The following is a 13,742-nucleotide window of genomic DNA, read 5'->3' on the forward strand; positions in this document are numbered from 1 at the left end:
CTTTTCAGCGCTGAGGACGCAAGGATCCCGCCCTGCAGCTAAGCCGGTGAGCTCTGGGGAGCCCACGCGGAAGAGGGCAGTGACTGCTCCCCGAGAGCGTCTCACACCACCTTCCCCTCCTCCAGCCCCAGGGTGCCAACTCAATGCTTAATTCCCCTCTTACGCATCTTACTTTTTTCTCTCTTTCTAAACCAGTTTGAAACAAAGGCCTCCGCAGCATATGGCCAGACACCTAAGCTTCCTACTGCCAGAACATGAATAATTAATTATTCACAGTCTTGCGTCATTACTATCTCGGTTACAAACATCGAAAAAATGTCATGGACCCATTTCCAAAGCCGAAAATTGCGACTTGAGATATCTGCACCCCCAAATTAACTATGTCTGATGTTCCACACCAAGATAGAAGATCCCACAAATATACATATGGATAGATAAGATAATTTGTGTAGTATTTCAGACGATTTCATCCGCTGGATTCAATTCCTTTCGGCCTTTCATCCTGGGGAGGAGAGGGGGCGGAAGGAGTGATGGCCTTGCTTTACTTAAGGATGGTGGTGGTGTTCTAGTCCACACTATATTCATGAAACTTCTATTCTAAAAACGAAAAATATAATAGATAACATTCCCGTGGACCCTTGGGATATATACTTCCGATATTTAAACAAAGAATCTTTCCGTTTACAAATGGCAATATTTTTCCAGTCCACCATGCCCTTTTAAGTGATTTGTGTACACAAAACTGCTTTTAAACACACCGGTTAAGCAAATGAAAATTTTAGATCAATTCTAAGAATGCTTTGCTTGTGATATTGCTGTCCAGCAATTTGAGGCCACCAGTAAAGAATGCCAGACTTTCAAATTCCATAAAATCTTACCTGGAGAATAGGTCATAAAGTTATTTGCAGTTATTTTAGTGTTTATTCCTAAATTCAAATGTTATAAAACATTGCACTTCATTCCGGGGACAAAAAAAATCAACTAATGTGATTATTTTTACATTGACTTTATCTGCTCATACATACAGAACTGAACTCCGCACCTGACAGCAGCTGGGCTGAGAAGAAATAGTCCTTTCCTGGGCAACTGCGGGACTGCAGGGCTGTTGCGGTATCTACTGCCGCATAGGTGCATTATGGTGCCTATATGAAGCCCACCGCAATTCGGAAAATTTGGAGGCACACTCGTCATTTTGTTTATATTTCTTGTACAATTTTAAAGCCTTCAATTTTCCAACGTGGAAATTAGTGCCTTCTTGGAATCGTTTATTCTTTTGTGTCTCCTCTCTTGCCTTTGCTTATAATTTTAAGAAAAAGTGTATTCATGTAACATACTTGAAAAAAATTTTAAGTTGTGAGATTTTCAGCATAATTAATACAGTGAATACAGGGAGGGTAAACATTTTAAAAATTATTTCTAGTATTTTAAAACTCATTTTGATGGTTATTATCATGACTTTTCTTAGAACTATTGTGGCATTTCCCATGCGAACATAGACTTCTAGCAGAGAGTAAATAAGTAAAAATATGCACACATTTGTTTTGAATATATAGAGAGGAATTGATTCAGTTATCAATTATTGATGCATTTTAATTCAACTTTCTTTAGTACAGAAGAGTCCACTCTATTCAAGTAGTTTTGATACTAGCATCTAAATTCCTTTTTCCATCACTCTTTGAATTTTCTATTAATTTTTTTTCAGAGATTTGTATTTCGTGTTCATTTATTGCGCTAAAGCAGTTAAATTCTGTATATCTTTAAGCACCAAGGGAAGGGTTTCTCGACCAGAAGCTGGCCATTTCTCAATTGTAAAAAGAATAAGTCCTGGGTAGGAAAGGATGAGAATCTTCAGGTACCGAAACAAAAATCACACACACACACACTCTCTCACAGTGAACAGGTGCATTTAGTGCAGTATTCTTGAATTAATAAGCATGTTTCCAGAGAAGCCCGGCGCCAGCAATGAAGGGGAAAAAAAAAAAAGATATCCCGGTCATATTACAATCTCTCTAAGCAACCAGGGTTTATGGAAATGGCTCTGCAATTTTTTTTCATGCTGAGCCCCAGGCAGGCATGGTTCGCTTTCTCTTACCTGTAGATCTGGCCAAGGGATTTCCCAGCAAAATTCTTTAGTCCCTCTTTTCCAGGGGTCAAAATCCTTTGTTTTACCGACTCCATTCTTGCAAAGACTGGTGTCCGGTCTTGCCAGATTTAAATAGTTAGTGATCACTAAAAGAGGCTAGGGTTGCGCATATTGTCTTAGTTGATTAAGGTAGTTGTGGGCTTTTTCTTCTCAGCGAAATGGTATCCGTGTGCCTCCGGTAAGAGGGCGAGTGAGAGAGGGGAGGGAGAGTGAGAACGAGAATACAACAGAATAGCTGCATGCAACCCACGGGTTTCCTAATAGGAGAGTTGGTAGACACAATCAGAAAGTCTCATTGGAAGGGGAGGATCCGGTGGCAAAGGGCGCATGCAGTGCCATGATATTTGGGCGGGCGCAAGAGGAGTCCTTGTCCTGAAAGTCGGTCCACTGGAAAAAAAAGAAAAAGTAAATTCCCGGTTTTGAAGGACTTATTGCGCTCAGAATCTTCTGGCTTTTAAAAGGAGAGGTCGGAAATATCACAGAACCCTTGTGTAAGGGCAAAGTCACAAAAATAGTACTTTTAAAAAATGATGTCTTTGTTATAAGGAGCAGAGTACTTCCAAAACTCACGGGAGCATCTCAGGTCTCAGTGCTGCTATTAGGTTTTCTTCCCTTCCCATGATCTCCTCCCTTCACGCCGGCGCAACTCTGCTCTGCGGTAGAGTCGAATTAAGATGGAGAAGGCTTGCTGCTCTTTGAAGACGTGAGTAAATAACAGATACACAGCTCTGATGGGCAACAGCCGGCTTTTCAGTACCGCTGACAGCGCCCCAGGTCGGGTCTCGGCACAATGGTTCAGCACCACGGACAGAGTAAGTTGCAGGAAAATAGGACTCTTCTTTTGGCTGGCCGGGTTGCCAACTTTCTAGAGCAGCTGGGTTGATCTGCCTGACCAAGTACCATTCTGGGACTCTTCAAGAACTGATGCTATGGAAACCAAGTAGGACTATGTCATCATCTTCAGGGTTTGCAGGGAGAATGGTGCATTTGGCTCTGCAAGGGAGGAAGACTTAATTAAAAATCGACAGGTTACTTCTAGTTTTCCACGTTTTACCTAGCGCCCTGATGCCAGTTCTGACAGTGTTGTTCGAAAGATTACAATGTACTTCATTTATGTTTGTGGTATTCTAAGGCACCAGGGCTTCCTTGTATATACACTGTATGAAAGCAAAGTGCATTATTATATTGTTCTATTTTATTTAACCCCTGATAGGAAACTAAAGAGAGAAAGAAAAAAAAAAAAAAGAAAGAAAGAAAACAAAGGAGGGAGGAAAGGAAAGTGGGAGAGAGAGGGGAGGGAGGAAGGAAGGAAGGAAGGAAAGAAGGAAGACAATTAACACAGTGCAATCGGTTAATTATAAAACAAGCAGTTTAATATAAATTCCTTGCAATTTTTAAGTTCCTTCAGATAACTAATTTTTAGAACACTACTGAAATATGGATGGATGGAGTTTGCGGCTACACCTTGTGCTTAGCAAATTGCCATATTCCCAATCACATCATTGATGATATTTTCAAGATTTATTTTTAACTTAAAGTCTTATATTTCATTAAAACTCATTACATCTTTTTCTTTGTATCATCTTATCTTAAGGCAGAATTTTACAGAGGCATTCATATAAGAATTTTGGTTTCACACATATAGATGTATCATCAATGAATCTATGTCATTAAGCAAGTCAAGAAAATTATAACAGCATGATATTAATTATTAATGCATTTCATATGACTCACAAATCTCTTAGATGCAATTCTAATAGAATTACAAAAGCTTACACAACAGATTGGCCTTGAACCACATTCTCAAGGTCAAAACGCTTGGATTTTGTTTAAGCCAAGAGAGGGAGTGTATTTTACCTGGGGACTCTGGATCAAATCTCAGCAGCATGGACCTAAATACAGAATCATGGAAGAATGTTCCCAGAATGGGGCAAGTGATATGATGGGTAAGTATACATGGAATGGATAACTAAAGGAAATGATTAAAAGTAGATAAAGTCATCTGTCATTATTAAATTTGATAGTTGTCCCATTATATTGCATGATGAATGATGATAAAGAAAAGGATACTGGAGATTTTTTCTCTTACTTTATTAAATATGTATTAAATATATATCTCCAAGAAAAATTGGAACTAGATTTTTCTAAAACTCTCAAATGATTGAAAATAATATTCATACATAAAGAAGATAGAGTATGAGAAGAAAAATGTAATGAACTACCTCCTTGAAAAGAAAAGTCTTAAGTTAGGACTTCACTCTTCTGGGTGCTTTTCAAAATATCTGTGGTTTTCAAACTTTTAGGGACCACATTCATTAACTTTAACTTATTTGGGGATATCCATGGCTTTGAAAATTCTGGAAAGTTAAAATAAATATCTGTGGTGCTGAAATGATGTTATAAAAATAATTCTCCTAAGTACTCCTGCTTAAATTTCACCCCAAATAACTGGAGATCTAAGTCATCAATAAATTTGATTGCTATGCCTTCATTAAACTTATCTGAGAAGACACCAAGAAATAGAAATCTAATACAAAAGTAGTTTCTAGAATAAAATAATTGCATTCCCCTTTACTGAAATATCATTGGCTGTCTCTCACATTCTGTTAACAGAATGAGCACCTGAATCAGAACAATTCTAATATCAATTTGTTCATTTAAAAAAATATTCATTGAGTATCAAAAATTTGCATTTGGTTCTGGGAATGCCCATCAAAAATCTCACAAGCTATCTGGGAAATAGATGCACAAATGCAACTAAAAACCATTAGCGGTGAAATTAGACAAGTTAAGTAACTCAGCCTGGGAGATAAAGTGTCCAGAAAGGATTTCAGGAGGAGATGTTTCCTTGAGTGTCTTAATTTTTTTTTAAAATTATCTCTGTGAAAATGATGGGAGCCCAGTAGAAATGGGTGGGGGAGGGATGATGGTACTTGAAGAGGATTCCAGCCAGAGGGGGCATCTTGACCAAAATCATGAACAAGGGGAAAAATGTTGTATGTGGAAAATGGCAAGAGTTCTTACAAGGTCATCAGAGATTGAAAGATGTCATTTAGGGCATTCTTAAATTAATGGCTTCTCCCATTATAAGAGAAATGTATTCAGACACCATTTCCCAACCCAACAGATCTTCTTCATGTGTGTTCTTATATTCCAAACATTGAACAGGTCCTTTTGTGATTCTAAATTCGCCAGGCTTACCTTAATGCAAGGAGATATTAGTAATCATCTACAGGGTATTCACTTAAGGATATCAAGAAAGCATTCCTTTCTCTGGACACTCTCCCAGAGCCCAGTTTCTTCCATCCAATTTTAAAAGTGCCTAAAATTCCATCCTAGGCAATTTTTCATTTTGGTGAAGAATTTTCCCACTTTGCAAGTACTCTTAGCAATGAAAGGAGGGATCTCACTGAACATAAATGTGGCTAGCATTTTATAATTTATGAATTTCATTTACATGGTCTCAGTTGCTCCTCATAAATACTCTTCAGAATAAAAGATTTATTCCATTTTATTGAGTAGAAAGATAAGATTTAATTAATTTCCCAAACTAATGCAACCAGTGATGAGGAAACATTCTAGGTTAGAGCAGTACTTCTCACAATTTAAGATCTTGTTAAAATGCAGATTCTGATTCAGATAGTCTTGAGTGGAGCCCAAGATTCAGCAATTCCAACAAGTTTCCAGGGCTACTTGACATGGACCACACAAGGAGTATCAGTGGCTTAGGTCATGGAATCTGGAATCACCGACCTGGGTTTGGAACCTGATTTTGCTGATTATCATGTCTGTAACTTGGAATCAATCACTTAGCTTTAATAGACTTCAGTTTCCTAATAAACAAACAAGGGCTTATACTAGGTGATCTCTATCATCCCTTCCACTTTCAAAATTCTGTGACTTTTTCCATTAATTTATTCATTGATGTAAAACTACTTGTCCTTGGTTTTTCCCCACCCTAAGATTTTTCCATTATTGTTAAACTAAATGGTGAATAATGGATTGAAAATGAAACACTCCAATGAATATATAGAAATATATTCCTTTCTGCAAGTTCTATCCTCGTATATTTAAAGAAGATTTTTTGATGTTTTTCCTTTAAATGAAGAATTAATACTGAGTTATATATGCAAACTATTTTGTTTTCTTAGTATTCTTTGAAATTAACATGATACTTCCCAGTAGCAATGTGACAGGTATATATTTATTTACATCCTCGTGTGAGGAAATAACTTCAATTGTAAGGATCATTTAAATGTCTTGCAAATGTTGCCCTCTGGTGGACGTCTATGTCAATATTTTATAAGCAATTGTAATCTTTAATTATGTAATTAAAATTACTGTTTTTCTTTCTTTTGTGTATGTGTGTTTGTTAAATCAAAATTCACATAGAAATATATAAAGTGTCTTTTGTGAGTAATACATTTGCAGTTACCTGACAAAGTACTAAATGTGTTTAGAAATAAACTGATTGAAATTTCTCAGTTAACCAGAGATTTATTTTAAGGAAACTTTACTGTAAGATTTAGTTGCTAAACATATAGAGCAAAAATGGATTAAAGATTTTAAGCCCAACAGAATAAGTCAAATAACTTTATAAATATTTTGAAATGGTAATATAAGTTGGATATGTTTCCTTCCCCGCCACTGGAAAAATATTTTAAAGGCATCATATTTAAGGCTATTCACAAATCATTGCCAGGATGTTTGAAAGGCAAATTTATTAAAAGAAATACTTCTGGGTGTCTATTCTGAGGCTGTTTGAATGCAACATTTTATATATATTATTTTAAAAAGTATTCATTCAATAAATAATTGCGCCTAATGTGGGCAAAAGTTCTGGGGTATTGTAAATCAATTAAGGCAGCACAATTATGAAGCTTTCTATAATACATATGGAGTGCATATTACTGAAGAGAAAGCCCCTTTAAAACCTTTTTTGACATTATGGCTTTATTTTACTTTGAATTACTAAATCAGTTTTCACTCTAATAATTGCACAACTTTTTCAAGCTGAGGCTGTACAAATAAGCTTGAGATTTCATCTGTGACTTTTTTCTTATCAAGGGTTTTTAAGTGGAGAGGTTTTAGTTCAGCTTTATTTGACTTTACTTTGCAGTGTTAGCTTCAGAGACATTTCCTAGAAATTATCATTATACAATATCTTGAGAACCAGAAGTAGAAAAAATAATTTAGTTTGTCCTGAGAACCACAGCTGTGTACATAACCCTTTACTCTGCACTGCTATATTCAGTGGTGTAGTATAAAATGCCTTTTGATTTCTCTGTAATTTGTCTGGTTGAAAACTGGAAGTAGGGAATTTTAAAGAAATGCATATTGTTACCTTAAGTGTATATTTCAACTACTAAAATTGCATGTATATAATCATAAATGCAATGTATCTTTGTGTGTGCATCTACTCTGTATTTAAATTTATTGTTAGAATGATTTATATATCATATTCTAGTCATTGGTGTGTGATAAATAAGGAAAAATATCCTTACTCACCACACACCGTTGCACCTGGGGAAAACCCAAATTTTAAAATGAATGGAGACTACATACTGCTCTTCCAATGCCAGATAATTATATCTAATTTTGAATTCCACATAATATACATAGACTAATATGGCAAATTACAGAAAGATTTTGAAAGTACTAGCCTCTTTAAATTCTCCCAAAACAAGCAAAACATGTAAGAAGTATAAAATGAAAGCATAAGGTAATATTAGGAAAAAATATTTTAACCAAAAGAGAGTTGCAACTTGTGAAGAGAATAAAAGAAAAATATACAAAAATATTCTACATTATGAAGGAGGCCAAGACAAAATCACCGTGATTTAAGGTTATGGATAAATATATTGAATGACAAATAGTATGTAATGTTATCTGAGTATAATCAAATCTTACTAAGATGTCTCTTTCTGGGTACTATAGGGATCCTATTTTGCTTTCCTTATTTTGGATTACTGACTCTAGTTCTGGGAACCACTCCTGTCACTCCAGTTGGTGGAATACTATCTTCTTTGAAGGCTTATAAAATTATTGAAGTATCTCATGTGTCTGAAAATTTTTGGAGATTTGTATTTAACTTTTCACATTTTTTTTCTATTTATTGGATCAAAGGCAGAGGGTGAGAAATTTTCACTCTTACAATATTTAGAGTGATATTTTCCAAAGCAAAGCTCTGAATACATAGTTTAGCAATAGGTTAAAATATTTCAGTCTGAACTACTTCACTGCCTTAAACATACTCTCCTTTGGAGAAGGAAAAAAACCAAGGTAATTAGATATTAAAACCAAGCAGGGCAGTATTAACAGTGTTTTCTAGTTGCTGCCCTCTAGTGGTTAAAGGAGAGAATGTCTGATTTAAAAGGTCAGTCTAGGAGGTTTGAAAGTAAATTAGCTGTTTGAAAGTTGCAGGTAAACATTTCAAATACTTTTAATATCATAGTTGTTTACTCTCAGCACACAAAAAAAGGATACTTATAGTAAACAAAAGCCACCACTTACCATTTTTTATTGCCTGTGGGGTTATAACAATGGTAAAGACACTATTATGTTGCAGTGAAAACCACAGTGGGTGGTCTTAGTATATAGAATGAAGAGGCCTTGGTCATTCTTTGCAGGTTCTTGGATATTGGTTGCCAATCCCTTCAGTTATTCATTGTAGAGAACTTAAGTTAGAGATCTGATCAAATCACAAATGAAACCTGCTATATAATTATATGACATTAGAGAAATTTGAGACAATGAATCTTTTTAAATTAATATTTACACCAGTTTGAGCTGGGTTTGCATTATTTGCAACTGAGAGCTTTTTGATATATCACCTAAAAAGTACTGGATGATGGATAAAGGGGTAGATGGAAGAAGGATACAGAGATGGATTCAATGTTTAGAATATAAATTTAAATCATGGGGGAGTAGGATGGTGTAAGAGTAATAATAGTACAGAATATTTAAAATGGCAGAATAGGCTCAGACTAAGGAAGACCTTGAATTGCAAGTTAATTCTGCTAAATTTTGAATCAGCCTTTCTAAGTTTTGATGTTTGTGAGATCTTTTGCTGGGTGCCAGGGAAACAGAACTAAGATGAAAGTTTTGCTCTCAGAGAGCTCAAATTTTAACTAAGAGATTTAGACTTTTTCTTATGGGAAATTGGAACAATTAAAATTTTTATGAAGAGGGAAATGATTTGATCAAGGGACAGTAACATTCCTAGATGTTTAATCGAGCAGCAATGTGATTGTGTGGCAAGAAGGTGGAGGCACGGAAAGGGTCCCAGTTCAGAAAATGACTGCTTCAGCAGTCTGTGTGTGAGCTGATAAAATGTTAGTCTTCTCATCTGATGTTCAGGCTTTCAATTTAGTAAGTGGTCAGGGAAAATTACCCATTGACACACAGATGGCATACCAGAGTCAGAGTTAGGGCATGGATCTCTTGCTTAGATCAATCTGAAAATGATCAAATAGCATTGAGAAATTGCTTCTGAGGGCTGATTCAATGTCCAGTAAGTATATTTCTTTTATTACAGCCCATTATCATGTTTCAGGACTGGTACAACACCAGGAATTAGAAGAGAAAAAATAATCATATTTATTCCATGAGTGGACAAGATGAAAATATGACAAGGGTGAATGGCATAATCAACAACAATTACTCTTCCTACTCTTGGGCCCAAGGTAAAAGATTCTTACCACCTAAAAGTTCCTTCTCAGGAGAAATGCAACTTACAATAGATTTAATATGATTGACTATTCTTGGCCAGAGACTTCAAAGCAAACAGAGTCTATATTTCGGCCTTCAGGTTTTTTTCTTATAGGGAAGTCTTCAAATCTGAATTGGGTCTTAAGACAATATTAGGACAAGGAAAATGTGCACAATAGTTGCCCAGCCAGTTTTCTAACAGTGCTTCCCACTTCAGGGGCTGTGACATCAGAAGAGAGTAGAAGGGGAGGTGGGAATAGATTTCAGCAACTCATTATTTCATAGTATATTGTAAGGAGACAAAGTTTGGCAATATCAAAAAATAAAAGAATTTTCTTACATAGTAGGTAGGGTGTTACAAAAATGTCTCTATTTCATTATATAATGTTCAATTGACTTTTTATTCTATCAAAATAGTATATGCACCTAGCCTTAAAAGTCAAATGAGAAACAACACTTCCATCTACCAAGAATTCTTGCTGCTTGGGAAACATTACTTTAAAATCTTTTAGCTATTTCTTCTGATACTTAACTTCAATTTTCTAAAATTGCATTGCTTGAATGAAGACAACATAAGTACTTAGTTTATAGACTTATGGACAAGATTAAATGAGTAGATATAATTATAAACATACACACACACACACACAAACCTACACAAACAGAGAGAAAATAAAGCTTAAATGAATGTGCCTGGTACAGAATAAACACCATATATATTGGCTATTCTGATAATTATATTGCTATTGGCTTATTTTCGTATTTTGGAATATCTGTCATCCTAATCTTCTGTTAAAAAATATTAATTTTAGTTGTTGCTATTTTTAGTTTTCTGGTACCTATTTCCCTTATGTTCCAGTTTTATGTATTTATTTTAAAGATTTTATTTTATTTTTTTAAAATTTCTCTCCCCTTCCCCACCCCCACCCCAGTTACCTGCTCTCTGTGTCCATTGGCTGTGTGTTTTTCTGTGTCTGCTTGTATTCTTGTCAGTGGCACCAGGAATCTGTGTCTCTTTTTGCTGCATCATTTTGTCGTGTCAGCTGTGTGTACAGCACCACTCCGGGCAGGCTGCATTTTTTTTTCACACTGGGTGGCTTTCCTTACGGGGCGCACTCCTTGCACATAGGGCTCCCCTATGTGGGGGACACCCCTACGTGGCATGGCACTCCTTGCATGCATCAGCACTGCATGTGGGCCAGCTCATCACACAGGTCAGGAGGCCCTGGTTTTGAACCCTGGACCTCCCATGTGGTAGGCGGATGCCATATCTGGTGAGCCAAATCCACTTCCCTCCAGTTTGTTTTAGACTCATTTAGGGCCTTTCCTCAAACATCTAGTGATCCTTGGCTATCCTTTTGCATTTTAAAATTATTTTTTAATTAAAGAAGTTTTAGATGACATAAATGTTACATAAAAAATCTGGGTAATTCTCATATACCCCCTCTGCCTCCCACACTTTTCCCCATTTACAACGTCTTTCATTAATGTGGTACATTTGTTACAATTATTGAACACATATTGAAGCATTGCTACTAACCATGATCTATATAGTTTATGTTATGGTTTACATTTTGCACCACACCATTTTATGGGTTTTGACAAAATGTATAATGACTTGTGTCCATCATTGTAATGTCATACAGAACAATTCCAATGCCCTAAAATTGCCCCTTTGTTATACATATTCATCCCTCTCCCTCCCCTCAGAACCTCTGGTGACTACTGCCTTTACATCAATGCTACAAGTTTTTCCATTGGTAGAATAATAATGTCACTTTAGTCCATAGTTGCTTTCCTCCCTTATGTTAGTTCATTCCTCACTTTTGGGATGGTGATGCCCACCCTGCTTCTGATTGAGAGGGGACTTAGATCCCATGGGGCAGATGGATGGAAATGTCTTCTTGCAGTTGTAGATGCTCTCTATTTTGGGGGGTAAAGGCCATGTCCATCATCATCCTTCTGTTAGTTGTCTAAGGTGAGTCCAATGAACTGAAGAGTAGGTGTTGGCTGCAACTCTGCTGAGATTCAGGGCTCAACCAATGTATGAACAGCCAGAAGATTTAAGTCTCTGGGAGACATATTTAATGGGTAAAGTGCTAATTATAGATTCAAATAAAAGGGGCATAAGAGCCATGTGTAGGAGAATTAAAAATGAGTCTAACTCTGATACATTGCAGGGATAGGTTACTATATATTCCAAGTTAAGGCCCACTGACAGGAAGCCAAATTTCTGGGATTGTATGTCTAGCTGTCTCTAGAGCCCTCAGGAGTCCCCTCCTTGAGGCCCTGTTTACAGCAGCAGTCAGTGAGATCCTGAGACATGCATCAGTATAAGTTCTGAAATAACCTATCAACTTTGAAATCTCTCAGCCGTAAAAACACTTTTTTAAAAAAAGGGTTTGTGTCCTTTGCGAGCCCCTTTGGAGCCTGGTGCCTGATAGCAGCATGTCAGGTAGGCTGAGTCTGCCTTCCTAACTCTAGCTCTCTGTTAAGCAGAGCAGAGGCCTGGGGGCAGGAAAGGAGCTAAGCATGGATGGAGATGGGGGTAGTTTGGGAGTGGAAATTTGTTCTTGCTTGAGATGGCTTTGGATGTCCAGCAATTCTAGTCCTCCCTTCCCCCTTGGTGCTCCTTCAGCTTTCATGCTGCCTACCTCTGACTGTGTCCTGGTCGGGGGGTCAGGACACATACCTAAGCCTTCTTCCCCTGGTGCGACTGGGATCCTGTATTAGAGTTTCAACCAGTCTGGTTATACTCTCCACATTTTTATTCCATGTTTATGTGCTCTGTTTCCTGGGGCTAGTAAGCAGCTCCTGAAGATTTAATGGATGACAGAGCTCCCCTGAAAGGTACTGATGGTTTGGTTCCTAGCCCACTCCTATCTCTCTCTCTCTTTCTCTTTCATACACATATACACACATTTGTATTTAATATCTCTCCCCTTTTGGTCCAGGTCTTTTTCCAAATGCATCACTAGTTGCGCTTGATAATAATCCCTTGGTGCCAGGGAGGCTCATCCCCAGGAGTCATATCCCCTGTGGGGGCAGGGAGGGAAGATAGTGAGTTTATATGCTGAGTTTGGATTAGAAAGAGGCCAGATATAAGCAACAAGGAGGTTTTCAGAAGGTAACTCTTAGGCAATATATAACACTAGGGTAAGTTTCAATTTCACAAGAATGAGTTTCATAAGTCCAAGGATCAGTATCAAGGGTCTAGCACATTGGTCTGTCCTTCTTTGCTAGGCACTACCCATGTACTCTAGAGATTCTTACCACTCTACTAGTGAATGTAGTGAATGTAGCTGGACTCCCCAGGACGGGAATTCAGTATTCTTTTTGTTATTGTTTGAGTCTCCACACATTGAGACAATACTCCATGACCACTTGAACACATTCATATTCCATAGAGACATGCCCCAAGTGCACCCCTCCCCACATCTCCCCCATCACCTACACCCTACACCAGTGTTTCTCCCCTGCCACAGTTGCAACCCTTCTGCAATCCAAAATCTCCCCCAAAACAAATAAAAAAATGAGTAAGTTAAAAATAATAATAATTATAATAATAATAATAAATAACATAAAATATAAAAGAAAAAAAATTTATTTTTGCATGGTGTCTTTCATCACCATAAGGTCTGTTTTTTGTTTTTTTTTTTTTAGGTTTATTTAAATTGACAGTTTCTTCTGTATATTCCTCCAGTGTCTTATATTTTTCACTTTATTTTCAAAGAAGCTTTAGGTTACAGAAATGTCACATTGCAAAATAGGGGATTCCCATATACCCCACCCCCTCCCCCTCTCACATTTTACCCTTATTAATCACATCTTACATGAGTATGGTACATTTGTTAAAATTGGTGAACAAATATTGAAGCATTGCTACCAA

The 13,742-nt window shown here is 36.9% G+C and overlaps 1 protein-coding gene across 1 annotated transcript in view; it reads right to left on the reverse strand.

Moving 5' to 3' along the window:
* The window catches only part of SLC17A6 (solute carrier family 17 member 6), an 86,278-nt gene that overhangs the window by 50,899 nt on the left and 21,637 nt on the right, over positions 1-13,742 (reverse strand). The window contains exon 5 of the mRNA XM_004482444.4: positions 2,093-3,136. Coding sequence (XP_004482501.1) covers positions 2,093-2,178 — 86 coding nt within the window. The 5' untranslated portion in view covers positions 2,179-3,136. The remainder of the gene's footprint in view (positions 1-2,092; positions 3,137-13,742) is intronic.

The sequence above is a fragment of the Dasypus novemcinctus genome, chromosome 10 (genome assembly GCF_030445035.2).
Source record: "Dasypus novemcinctus isolate mDasNov1 chromosome 10, mDasNov1.1.hap2, whole genome shotgun sequence".
NCBI classification, from domain to species: Eukaryota; Metazoa; Chordata; class Mammalia; order Cingulata; family Dasypodidae; genus Dasypus; species Dasypus novemcinctus.